This window comes from Kryptolebias marmoratus, linkage group LG9 (assembly GCF_001649575.2).
Source record: "Kryptolebias marmoratus isolate JLee-2015 linkage group LG9, ASM164957v2, whole genome shotgun sequence".
Lineage (NCBI taxonomy): Eukaryota > Metazoa > Chordata > Actinopteri > Cyprinodontiformes > Rivulidae > Kryptolebias > Kryptolebias marmoratus.
Window position 1 is genome coordinate 27391221 of NC_051438.1, and position 13073 is coordinate 27404293.

The 13073-nt window shown below is 41.8% G+C and overlaps 2 protein-coding genes across 3 annotated transcripts in view; one reads left to right on the forward strand and one right to left on the reverse strand.

The window, feature by feature from the left end:
- Positions 1-7082, reverse strand: part of nudt6 (nudix (nucleoside diphosphate linked moiety X)-type motif 6) — a 14675-nt gene extending 7593 nt beyond the window's left edge. The window contains exons 1-3 of the mRNA XM_017417400.3: positions 6141-7082; positions 5365-5568; positions 934-989 (exon numbers count right to left, since the gene is read on the reverse strand). Coding sequence (XP_017272889.1) covers positions 934-989; positions 5365-5568; positions 6141-6372 — 492 coding nt within the window. The 5' untranslated portion in view covers positions 6373-7082. The remainder of the gene's footprint in view (positions 1-933; positions 990-5364; positions 5569-6140) is intronic.
- The window catches only part of spata5 (spermatogenesis associated 5), a 116936-nt gene continuing 110943 nt past the window's right edge, over positions 7081-13073 (forward strand). The window contains exons 1-8 of one of the 2 annotated variants that reach the window (XM_037977310.1): positions 7081-7336; positions 8542-8666; positions 8738-8895; positions 9403-9461; positions 9733-10341; positions 10411-10540; positions 11126-11182; positions 11499-11622. In XM_037977310.1, the coding sequence (XP_037833238.1) occupies positions 7168-7336; positions 8542-8666; positions 8738-8895; positions 9403-9461; positions 9733-10341; positions 10411-10540; positions 11126-11182; positions 11499-11622 (1431 nt within the window). In that variant the 5' untranslated portion in view covers positions 7081-7167. The remainder of the gene's footprint in view (positions 7337-8541; positions 8667-8737; positions 8896-9402; positions 9462-9732; positions 10342-10410; positions 10541-11125; positions 11183-11498; positions 11623-13073) is intronic. The other variant, XM_017417402.2, reaches the window with a different exon arrangement.

A 13073-nucleotide genomic window follows, 5' to 3' on the forward strand; every position in this document is an offset into this window, starting at 1 on the left:
TCCATCCATCCATCCATCCATCCATCCTCCCATCCATCCATCCATCCGTCCTTTCTGACCCAAACATGCAGGTCAGGTCAGCTGGGAACGAATGTCTCGTTTGTCTCTCTGTGACCCTGCGGTGGACCGGCGACCTGTCCAGGCTGTCCCCAGCCTCTCGCTCAATTACAGCTGGAGATGGACACCAGCTCCCTGACTCTCCACTATTACTACATCATATTTTATGGAGTTAGGCTCAATTAAGTGTAGTGGCCATCTTGAATCATGTTTTAGGTGTGCACCCAGTGACTGAAAGCTGTCCTTCCTGTTTTTGTCTCTGAATCACCTGCCGGCTCGAAAAGCAAATCTTACTGAATCGTTTTGTGTTTCTGTTTCCAGAGGAGGTTTGATATCTCATCTGTGAAAGCAGGCCTCTGTGAGAGCTGGTGTAAACAGCTGAGCTAATGACACAGGGAGTGAAGGTAAATGTCTGAGAAACGTCCCTCCTGTTTGCAGAAACACGAGTCACCGGATAAACAAAACTAATCTGATGACCTTCAGGCTAATTCAGTTTCTGATTACAGAGAAACCGTGCCTACAATCATCTAATTCTTGGTTTAAAAGAAGTAATTTATTCATAATAAATAAAAGAATAAAGTTGTTTTGATCTAATTCTCCAGCTGTTTCAGCTATAATATGTTTAAAACCCTTCGATGGATGGGTTATTCTACAGTTTTTCTTCACACTGGCTGTTTTCTGGGTGTAGGTTTGTGTTTTTTATGTTTTTATGAATCCTTAAAGATCATAAAAGGACCTGAAAACATCTGAAGACCACTTCAGATCATTTGGTTCAAGATTTTCCCTCATTTTTGCCTCTGAATCTTAATTTGACTTAAATAAAAGGTGATGAAACTCAAAAGTAACAGTTTGTAATAAAAATAATCCCAGGTCTACCTTGTTCTTGTCCTGGACAACCAGAACCTTTCCAGCGGACTCGTCGACGACAGCACCTTGGACGAGAACATGAGATCAGTCAGGAGTTAGTTTCAAACACGAAAACATTCGACTTCTTTACACCCAAGTCTCGACACAAGTAGCTCCTATAAACAAATAAAGGGTTAAATAAGCTTACTGGCTAACCTTTTTGGGGTAATTATTGCTGAATATTAAAACACAACATAAACGCCATCCATCTTGAGGAAAACAAAAACAAAAATCAGGATGTTTGTTCTGTTTTTAAGCTTCGTCGTCATTTTCGATCATTTCGATTCGGCCCCGAATCTGGAAGAACTAAAGAATGAGTTCTGAATTATTTACCTAATATTCACAGGGCGTGTACACAAAAAATATATATATAAACGTGCAAATTTACTCTAAAGCAACCAGTGTCGACTTGTTGACCGCTGGATCCATTTTGGCTTCAGGTCGTTGCCACAGAAATATTTAGATTAAATTACATATACTGTTATTATTATTATTATTATTACACTTTTTTTAACTAGTTTATATCTGTACCTATCCATGTACCTTTTATTTCTCTCTTAGTTTTGTCAGTTCTGTTACGGTTTAAAACTTTAAACCCGGGTGGTCAAGTTGGTCATCAACTGTGGGGGGTTTTTGGCCACTAGGGGGCAGCAGAGAAACACTGCAAGCACAAAACTGACATATTTAATACGTCACAACTGCTGCTTGCATTCAGGAGATCGATAATTTCAAATCACTGGGGCACAAATGGGAAACAGAGAAGCGTTTAAACATTTAAACTGATTTGGCAAATTTATCAGGAAACACAAAAGTGTCCATTTGAATTCATGCTTCTGCTCACAGGGATTTTTATTAAATTCTTAACTTCGAGGGCAATTATTGCTTAACAGGCATTATTATTAGCAAACATTTGGCAAAATCAACTCCAGTCGCTTCAACATGCAGCAGATTTTTTATTTTTCACTGGAAAACTGTACGAAGCTGAGCTATCGGAGCGTTTTCAGCCTATTTCCTAATATAACACACGTATTTAATGACCCGGCCAGGTCTGGTTTGTTAAACGGTGTCACTGCACGTGCTGCCCCCGCCTCACACCTACTGGCCAACTCAGCTCTGTGACTACCTCCCTTGAAGTGTTTCAGCTAGCTACCCAGAATTTACCCAAAAGCAACTAAATCAAAGTAAAAATTTGACTTTTGAACTGTGATCTGTGATCAGTGTTGCTAAAATTATAACTCCTGAATCCGGAATAAACAAACAATTACTGGAAAACGGTGTTGAAATTAATGTTTACGCAGAAAAACCTCTAAATATTTCCTGAGCTGAAAGCAGACGGAGTGAGTCAGCTCTGTTGGAGGATGATGCAAACGCCCCGCTGCAGCGTTTAACATTTTTCTTCTGTTTGAGACGATCGTTTTCCCTGCAGGTGGTGACTAAAGAAGCAGCTATGTTGCTTCTGTTGACAGCTGAGGAGGAGGAGGAGGAGGAGGAGGAGGAGGAGGAAGCCGCTGTCTGACGGAGCGGGTCGGGCCTCTTTAAATGAATGTCACAGATGTGTAAAGAGGGACGGGTTGTCTTGAAGCTGGACTTGGACTTGGAAGTGGAAATTGATCTCATCTTCACTCCTTGTGCCACGTGACGAAGACGAGGCTGTCATTAAAGAACTCCTAGGAAACTTATTACAGCGTTTACAGGAGAAAAAAAGGTTTTGTTTAGTTTCTTATGTAAAAGTTTGGGTTTTGTAGTTATCAGACCCTCAAGCAAACCCCGCGAAATCACAACTTTTTGCAACTTTGCCCAAAACACCACAACTTTCCCGCAACTTTAACCCAATATTTATTGTTTCTAAAGTGATTCGCCACCGTTTCTGCGGTCTAGTCTCTTCTTTGTGGGTTTGTGTACCGTGGAATACAAAATAACCTCAAATAACTCAGGAAGAAGACACGTGACGTCACTTCCTGTTAACATCAGAATGCCGGGAGCGTGCAGGAGCAGCGACCGAAGCCAAAATGTGCGCTAATGCTTCANAAACACTTTGTGTCTGCAAAACATGTGAGGAGAGCTGCAGACCAGGGACAATCCAGAAATGCTCATGAATGTCAGTTTAGAAGCTATCAAAGTTCTCAAATAAAGCACCTTTTGAGAATGTCAATGTTTGTTGGGAATTATCTTACAAAACTTGGAAGTATTTTTGGTTTAGATATTAAAAGTTATGGTTGTTTATTGATTTAAGTAAAAACAAAAATCACAACTTTTAGGAAAATGCCCCGCGAAATCCTGGAGGGACTGAGTTATTAACAGGCTCGCTGTAATATTTCAGATGTTTTCTCCTGAAACATCTGCAGCAGCTGCGGGACGACACATTAATTAGACTTCTATTGTTAAAGCTCCAGATCTCCATTCTGTAAATAGTTTACAGATTTATATGTAACACTTACTATCCTTTGACCAAATATGAACATAAAAACAAACATTTTTAGTCAGAGATGTGTTTTAAGAAACGCTAACAGAACTCAGTTAATTAATTAGGTCGTTAAGAACAGAAAATTCATTAATTAAAATAAAACTTTTCTATTTGCACAAACATAAGGTTAAGTTTTTATTTTATTTTATATCAGCACTTTAATGATTCTCCTCTTATTGCAGTTTTTATCTCTGCATATGTGTGCATGAATCTGTAAATGTCTACGTTTGAACTAATATGTTTTTATTATTTCTGGAAATCATTGGGTCGCTTTCTGCATCAGATACACAAATTTAAAAAAAATAGGTTTGACTTTGAATAGAAAACATGTCAGCAGTGAGTTGAAAAAGCTTCAATTTGACCAAAAGAGATAATTTATAGAAGGTTAATATCAGCTGTATTGTGTTTTCCATTTGGTCCCATCTTTTGTCTTTACTTTAAAAGGTTTTGTGAAATAATCTAACGTTAAAAATGATCTGCAGCTGTTTATGTAACTCTAAAACTGTCTTTAGGTGAGAGCGTGGATGGTTGCTTGTCTCATTTGTCTCCAGGCGTCCCTGTGATGGACTGGAGACGTGTCCAGGGTGTCCCCCCGCCCCGCAGGAGACAGGAAGCTCCCCGCCACCCGGAAAGAAGAAGAAATGGAAACTGTTTCTGGTGATTAACTGATGGGGAACAGATACATCTGACATTATGACAGACTGTTAAGGATTTCAGCTTTTCACCTTTGAAACGCGGCTCATTACAGCTGAATATTCTGGATTCCTGAGCTTCGTTTCATCATTAAAACATCCCCTCCGTCACCTGGAAACAATCTGGGCAACAAAAAGGGAACTTCTGGGCCCGTATCTCTGAGGAGGATGCTCTGAACATGTTCTGACATGTTTTTTTTTTACTCTTTTACTCTTTGGTGAAAGAACTGGTGAGACTCTGCCCTCTGCTGGACGATCACAGGTTAGCAGCTGCAGTTTCTGAGTTTAATTATTTTACAGAAACTGCAGCTCAGCTGACAGTTTTCTTTCATTTAACTTATATTTCAGGAATAATCCCGAAAAGGCAATGAACGTCTGAGGCTTTGAAGGTTCTGTCTGTTAGCAAAATATCCCATAAACTAGTGAAACTCTCAGAAAGTAATCTTTGGATGAACATGTACAACTAATTAAATCTGGGGTCGACCTGATTCAAAAATGGCCGCTGCAGCTGAACAAACGTGGCTCTAACTCGGTCATTTTTACAGAAACTGAGGTAAGTTTTGGTGTGGTAGTAGCTGAGAGTCATCTCTAAAACACACTGCGGGCGCTAACAGAATGTGTGACATCTTTGTTTTGTCAAAGTACCGACAGAAAACAAGTTTATGTTTCCAGAATCTCTGTAGAAACTTATTATTATTTATTTCATTTAATTACATTTAAGTAGTTTCAAATTCAAGATTTTTTCTGTTAAATTTTCACCAAAAATCTTTTTTTTTTTATTAAATCATATCAAATCAAATTTTGTGAATAAAACCGACCTGAGGTAAATATTTAGATTTGACCTACCAGCTATTAAAATCCTCAGAATACTCAGTTTCCAGTACAATATTTTTGCCTTTTAGCTCTTTGAGAAACAGGTTATTAATCATATAAACCTTCATATTGTACCACATTTTATATTTTTAGTTTTACTTTTAAACTCAGGTTGTGAACTTAATATTTCTAACTAAACATGACTCAGGGTCACAATTAAAGAGGTGAGATTATTTTAACCAGTTGCTCGGGGAGTTTTCACCCGGGTTTATTTAACAAATGGGAAGATTGTGTGCTGAAAACCTGATGAGAACGGACATGAAGGTAACACCTGAAGGTGACACCTGAAGGTCAGACCTGAAGCTCAGATCTGAATGTGAGACCTGAAGGTAACACCTGAAGGCCTTGAACTTCCGGGACACGTCTCCTCACCTGCTACCCCGACCTGATGAGTGGCGAACGCCGGCAGCCTGCTCGGCCCCCCTCCAAGCCACAGAGCCAGCACAGCGTGGTCGTCTTTGGCGTGATGGAAGGCGAAGCCATGAGCCGAGGCGGCGGCGGCGCAGCGGGTCAGGGAGATGGGGACTCGCAGCCACACCGCCTGCTTCCCTTCAGACTTCCACCGAGCTAAAGAACCTGTGGAGTCGGACGATACAGCGCAGCTAAAAGTGATTTTTTTTTGTTTTAAATAATTGGATATAAAATATAAGAGAATAACAAGCAAGTGGAGAAAGTTTTAACATTAAATACTTTTGATTGAACGCATTTAAAACATGTCAGGTTATAAACAGGCTCCTGAATTTCAGCTCTTAGCATCTGGAAAAATAGTGGTTCCCAAAGTTGGGGTCAAGACTCCATTGTGGGTCATGAAACGTGATTGGAGGGTCCCCAAATGATCTCCAGGAATTAAATTAAATACAAAAACACTGCTTTTTATAAACTGGTATTGTAGTAGTTAAGGTGGTTATGATGGAATATTTGGGGTCATGAGTCTCTGCTGCTCTTATTTTGTGGGTCAGAAGTCGTATTTATAAGATACTATCCCATAATTATGAGTTTCTTTTGATTCATGTTAGCTTCAAATCACTCAATTCCCCCTTTAAGATCGTTTTGTTGTTTTGTTGGGGTCTTGTGTTGTGAAACAGGTTGATGGTTTGTGCGTAAACGAGACCCGATCCATGCGCCGGAAGCGGCTTCCAGAAACGGACCTTGCAGGATCCTGCCGAACGCGTCCTCGCTGATGTCCCCCGGCAGTCCCACGCGGGCCAGGTCCACGGTCACGCCACCGAACCGGTCCACGTCCCCCGTCAAACCGCTGCCTCCCGTCACCCCGGTGACGGCGCGCGAGAACGAGCGCGCCCCCGTCTGCGCGCACACTTTACGGTAAACTCGTCCACTTAGCCGCAGCGGCAGCCTGGACACGAAAACACGGCCCGTCATGTTACAGTAAAACTAAAAAAACAACTATTTCTCTTCTGTTTACCCCCGGCGTGATTGCACCGTGCTCAGCAGTTACATAAAACCCACCCCGGAAGTTACGTAAAGACCGTAGTGATCAGTGTAGAAGCTCGAGGGTAAGAAAGTCCGGTTACGTGTTCGATGCCGCTCATACTTAATTTCTTTGTCAGCGGTTTGCTGCAGATAAATTCACTGTCAAAGAGTCGTCGAGGGATAAATTAAAATTCGGCTTTAAAACTTATGCAAACTGACTGAAGTTAGTATTTAAAAAATACCCAAACCGGTCAACTGTTGCTGCAAGACGATAACAAAAAAAACACAAAACGTGTAACAGTTTACGAAAAAATAGCGTGTGGGATATTAAACATATCCCGAATATGAGACTGCACCCTAACCTTATTTCTGCTAGCTTTAAAAGCTTATTTTGTCGTTTCTAAAAGCCTAACAATAAGGTTAACTTTAATCACAAACGATCTCTATGGAATTTGGCATTCATTTCTTTAAAGACTCGCATAGTTCCCACATTCTTTTTAATTAAACTACGTATTCCTTACTGCTTATGTGGTTAATTTGTGATCAAATCTGTTTGTAAATACGAGAGCAATGTTTCATAACTGGACATTACCAATTATTACCCGTTGTTTGACTTTAGGTCTTTTACGCGTGGAGTTACGGTGATTGGAGGCGGGGCTAAACCTTAACCCGGAAGTTGACGCCGCGGCTCTTCGTGTTTACACATGTTCGCACTTTCACGTGGGGAATATTATTGCCGCTGCAATGTCCTCAAAGAAGAACAAGAACAAATCCAAAAGAACGAGTGAAGGAGACAGCTCGGGTGTGTTGAAGGAAGCTCCGAGGGACTCCTCGAACCCGCAAACATCGACCGGAAGCTGCAAAACTTCCGACAGCTGCAGCTCATTCACTGTCTTCGACTTCATAGAAAAAGGTGAGACAACCATAGACATGCATGAACTCAACCTGATCCTGTATTAGAGGCTGAAGCAGGTGGGTTCAGGGAATGAAGCTGTCTGCAGAGTTGATACCTGCAGCTGATGATCTGTGTTGCTTTTTATTCATCCCGGGTGTAAAATTAAACCAGATAAACTTTATGTTCCGTGAAAACTCAGTCTGAGCACTGAGTCCTGAAATTGGCTGAAGCAGCTGAATCTGTGTTGTTAAAGCTTAAAGAAGCAGAACACTAGCTAAAAGTTAAAGAAAGAAAAACAAAATGCTAGCTAAAAGCCAAAAGCAGCAAAATGTTAGATGAAAGCTAAAGCAGCAAAAAGCTAGGTAGAAGCTACAATTAGCAAAACAAAAGCCAAAATGAGAAAAACATTAGCTACAAGTAGCACCAGGCTAGCTTTAAGTAGCAAAAGGCTAGTTAAAGCTATAACCAAAGCTAAATGTAGCAAACAGTAGCAAAAATGTGATTAAAAGTAGCTACAAGTACTAGAAGCTAAAAAGAGCAAAATGCTTGCTAAAAGCTAAATTAGCCAAACACGACCCAAGAGCAGCAAAAGTTTAGTTAACTGCTAAAAGTAACAAAATGCTAACTAAAAGCATTAAGTAGTAAAAGGTAATCAAAAGTAACTACAAGTTTCAAAGGCAAGCTCGAAGCTAAAAGTAGCAAAAGGAAAGCTAAATGCTAAATGTTGCAAAAAGCTTGCTAAAGGCTAAATTAGCAAAATGCTACTCAAAAGCAGCAAAACGTTAGTTAATTGTTAAAAGTAACAAAATTCTAACTGAAAGCTTTAAAGAAAAAAAGGTAATTAAAAGTAGCAAGAGTAGCTTTAAATGTCAAAGGGAAGCTAAAAGTAGCTAAAGGATAGCTAAAAGCTAAAAGTAGCAGAAGAAGACAAAAATAGCGCAACTATTCTGAAGTAGATTTCAAAGAGATCTCTGTGTTTTTCTACAGGGAACATATTTGTTATAAATTTAAATATTTTCAAATCTATAAAAGTAACAAAAACATCATCTCACTGTCACTGAGCCGAATGTTTTGATACGTGAATGGCTAAAACAGCAGTTTTATATCAGTTATTAAGATATCAAGCAACCCAAACCTAGCAGATTTCAGATTGTGCAGTTTTAGGAAACACATGTCCAGCTCCTCCGTTTGTTTGACGACTCGTCTGACTCTTTGCCTCACAGCTGATGACAAAACGCCCCGAAGCTGCAGGTCGTCTTTAGCCCAGATGAGTCTGAACTCAATGAAGTCGGCCGGCGTTTGCATCGCGAGACCCGTCCTGCTGACGGGTCCGTCGGGACGTCAGGAGGTACTCTCCCCTCCTTAAACCCGTTCTGTCCTCTGCGAGGAAATGACCTGACAGCCTCCTCCGCCCTGCAGGTGTGTTCGGGTTGGCCCGTGGCCTCCTTTCCAGGTGGACGGGTCGGCCTTCAGAAATCTGCTCAGAACAACCTGAGGGTTAAATCCGGGGACTCGGTGACCCTGCGCCCCGTAACTGGACCCGTGATCCAGGCCGAAGAGGTGGTTCTTTCTAACCGGTGAGTTCTTCTTTCTATATTTATATTTTACTAAAATACTACTTCGAATACACTAAATACTGTAACGTAATTATTAACTACACCTAAAAATAAACAGCAACTACATCCAGTTTGGTAAATAAATCTTCGATCTTCGAACTGACAGTTGTGTCTGTTTATAGTCTGTTTTTGACTGTTTTTTAAAGTTAACACAACATTTATGAATAAAATCCTGCTTTATTTATATATATTTTAAGTTGATTTAGTTGTCCTTGCAGCTCGCGGCTGCCATCTGCTGGAAACAGCATGAAACTGCAATCTAAATATAAATTATTGACATAAAATGTCTTTTGTTTTTACTCATTTAGCATGTTTGCCTAAAAAACGTTCATTTAGATGAAGTTATTCTACACAATACATGAGTTTAGAGATTTGATTATTTATTTATTTGTATTTTTTGCCTCTGCACCTGTTTTTTTTTATTTTAATTTGGTTTTATCTTCTGGACCTCACACTTCTTTCCTTCAGGTCAAAAGATGAGAAAATAGAAACGGATGATTTTAAGAACTTCTTTCTGAAAACTTTGGGTAAGTACACTCAGCAGCTAGAAAAAAAAAACTTTTAAATTATGCAAGTATTTTATCTTTGTAAACATTTTTATTGTTTATTGGACAGTAAGGTTATCTATGAAGCATAAATATGTTACTTTCTTGACTTCTAATGTTAAAACAAAGGATTTTATATTTTAATAAGACTTTTAAAACTTTTCTGAAAAATGCAGTAAATAATTCCTACACTGGGATTGTAAAACACTAAATGTAAGGTTTAATATTTTTTGATTTGTTTGTTTTGTACCAGCTGGAAACATAATTTTGCCTGGAAATCTCGTCTCTTTGAGTTATTTTGGCCGCTCCTGCAGTCTCCGTGTCGAGACCGTAAGGGGGGAGGACGGAGTCACCCTCCAGAGACCGTCTCCTCCCCCGGGAGCGGTCCCTGATGCAGAGGAGTCCTCCGTCCTGGACTCCACATCAGCTGACCTCTCCCAGCAGCTCGGCACGCTCACCGTGGAGGACAACCAGTTCGACCCGGCAGCACCAGGCGCGTCCGGAGAGCCCGGTCCTGCCGCCAGCACCCCCCGCCGATCGGCCCCTCTCCCCTCTCTCTCCTCACCTGCCGCTCCCTTCACACCGACCTCCGTCTGTCCAGAGGGCTCGCTGAGCCCAGAGCAGGTGGAGAACCCGTCCACGGCGCCCCCTGCTGGTTTTCTCAGCACCGACACCTTCTACTCTCTGTCGTGCTCCACCAAAGTCACGTTCAGAAGCAGAGAAGGGCTGAAAGGCCCAGAGGAAGAAGCTCAGAGGTCGAAGGTCACATACAGCATGATCGGTGGTCTTAGCAGCCAGTTGGACATCATCAGAGAGACCATCGAGCTTCCTCTGAAACGCCCCGAGCTGTTTTCTAACTACGGTGAGGAAGAACTGCAGCGTTTCGCCGCGAGACGAGCTCGTTTTTAATACAACGCTTTAATATTTACAGGAATCCCGCCTCCGAGGGGGGTGCTGCTATACGGACCCCCGGGAACAGGAAAAACCATGATCGCACGAGCCATAGCCAACGAGGTCGGGGCTCACATGGTGGTGATCAACGGCCCAGAGATCATGAGCAAGTACGGCTCAAACACTGGACTATAAGTTGCATTTATTTATTTGATGAGAGCCACGTTTCGGGCTGCATATTTTATTACCTGCAGAATAAGATTTTCTTTTTGGCGTCATTTTTGGGGTGTTAAGTTTTTCTCAGTTGTCAGTGGTCTCCAATCCTGGTCCTCAGGGCCACCATCCTGCAGGTTTTCCTTGTTTCTCTGCTCCAACACACCTGATCTGAATCAATGGGTGATTAAAATGCTTCTACAGAACATGAAGAGGTGATTTAACCTCTGAATCAGGTGTGTTGGAGCAGAGAAACAAGGAGAACCTGCAGGATGGTGGCCCTGAGGACCAGGATTGTCCACCCCTGCTCTAAGTAAATGTTTGTTGGTTATTTTAGCGGTAGAGGAAAGGGGCCGTCTCCCGGCTGCAAACGGTAAAGTTTACTCCTTGGTTCGTGTCCATGAACGAACATTTAATGCATCAGTCAAACATCGAGCCATGAAGAGGGAAAAATGGCAAATAAATCGCTTTGAACTATGTTTCAAAGGAAAAAAGTGCAACTTAAAATCTGGAAAATAGGATATATGTTTTTATCTTTGCAGGTTTTACGGTGAAACGGAAGGACGGCTGAGGCAAATATTCACCGAGGCGTCTCAGAGGTAAGCTTCATCAGACCGGCTGAGTTCTGCTCCTAAATGAACACATCTAACTTATATTATCTGCTGACGTCAGCTCGTTAATGTCTGTTAGCAAAATAACCCACAAACCACGAGACGGGTTTAATGAAGCGGTCAGAAAATAATCACAGGATGAACTTTCAGAGTTCGCCTAATTCAAGATGGCCACCACAGCTAATCGACGTTAGCTAAAGTAGCTGAGAGTCATTTACGACAGATACTCTAAATGTGACTTTTTATTTAAGGTTTGACCAAAACGAAACGTCTGACTTCCTTCTCCTCGTTGTGCGCCTGACAGGCAGCCTGCGATCATCTTCATCGATGAGCTCGACGCTCTGTGCCCGAAGCGAGAAGGCGCTCAGAACGAGGTGGAGAAACGAGTCGTCGCTTCTCTCCTGACCCTGATGGACGGGATCGGTTCAGTAAGTGTCTCCGTCACCCTCCAGCATTTCGTGCTCACTCAGCCGTACATCCAGGTTTTGTAGATCTGTCTACAGTCGTGTCGCTGGCCTGGTTCTGCCATTTTGAGGGACCTAAATCGTGTAAACAAAGTGTACTTCAGCAGTAAAAATGCCTGAATGATGTGCTGTTTACTCTGCTGACAACAGGCCCAGAGTTTCTACATATTTCCAGCCGTTCAAAGCCGTCAGGAAGTCCCTGCAGAGTTCAGACCCTGTCACTGAAGTCCTATATAAGCTTTGGATCAGAAAATGTTCCAGATTCATGCAAATGTCTACTAACACTGTGCACAGGGCTAATCTAGTTTATTGGTCATCCTGAAACCAGCCAGGCTACAGTTTTATCAAGTTTTATTAGAACAGCCAGTCAATCACCAAACACTTTTATAAATGTATTTATATTTTAAATGACTAACCTGTTGCTTTAATTAAGTAGTGCAAGGTGTTTTATGCTACTTCTGGTCATTCATTGGGGTTATTTTTTCATGCCTTTGCAGCCTGTATGGCCACAAAATCCAATTTCTGCACAGATCTGCCTTTAACGTCTGCAGGAACTTGATCAAAGTAGTCATAAGATATGGCAGGAGATGACTGCTTATGAATCAATATGCTTTTTAATGTTTATTCAAAAACTTCTAATATGGAACTTATAGTGTTTCCAGTCATGTTTATGTGAGTTAGTCCCTCAAAATGGCCGCCATTTGGTCTAATAGCATCTACAGCTGAACACTTTGGATATGCAGACTTTCAGGATTCAGATCCTTAAAGTTTTTGGTTCCTTTTATGATAATTTTAACCAAATGCAGTGATGGGTTTGATCAGTAAAAGGACACTTTCAGTTGGGACAGAATAAGTGGTGACAGGTCAGTGGACACACGGCTGCATCAGGATTCCTCATTAAAGACACGGATTGTCCTGGAGGAACCATCTCTGCGTGCTGGATCAGCTTCAGACGCCGTGGGATGGATCTCTGGAGGGTCGTTTGTAACTCCGAGCTCTGATGAGAAAAAAGATGACATTCTGGGGAAGAAATCAGGGTCGTCAGAACTTCGTTTAAGCGGCGCTGCGTGTCCGCCAGCTCGAGGATTGATGATATTTGTGTAAACACAACAAATCCCGGTTCCCGGTTTCTCTCTGGTCTCCAGACCGGAGGATCCGGGTTCACCACCAACAAATGGTTTGTGGTGCGTATAAAAGACGTCACGCCTGAGCAGGGCCGTAGCTCCCACTGAGGTCCGGACCTCAGTGTTTCTCTGCTGTGTATTTTATAAAAACATGAATCCAAACAAGGCTTTTGAACGGCGTGGTTCTCTGCGTAGCTCCACCAGTTTCCTGTAGGAGGCGCTGCAACTGTGTGCAGCTGCAGCCAAACTCAATGTCTACGAAGAAGAGCGCAGCTTTGCTACCTTACTGCT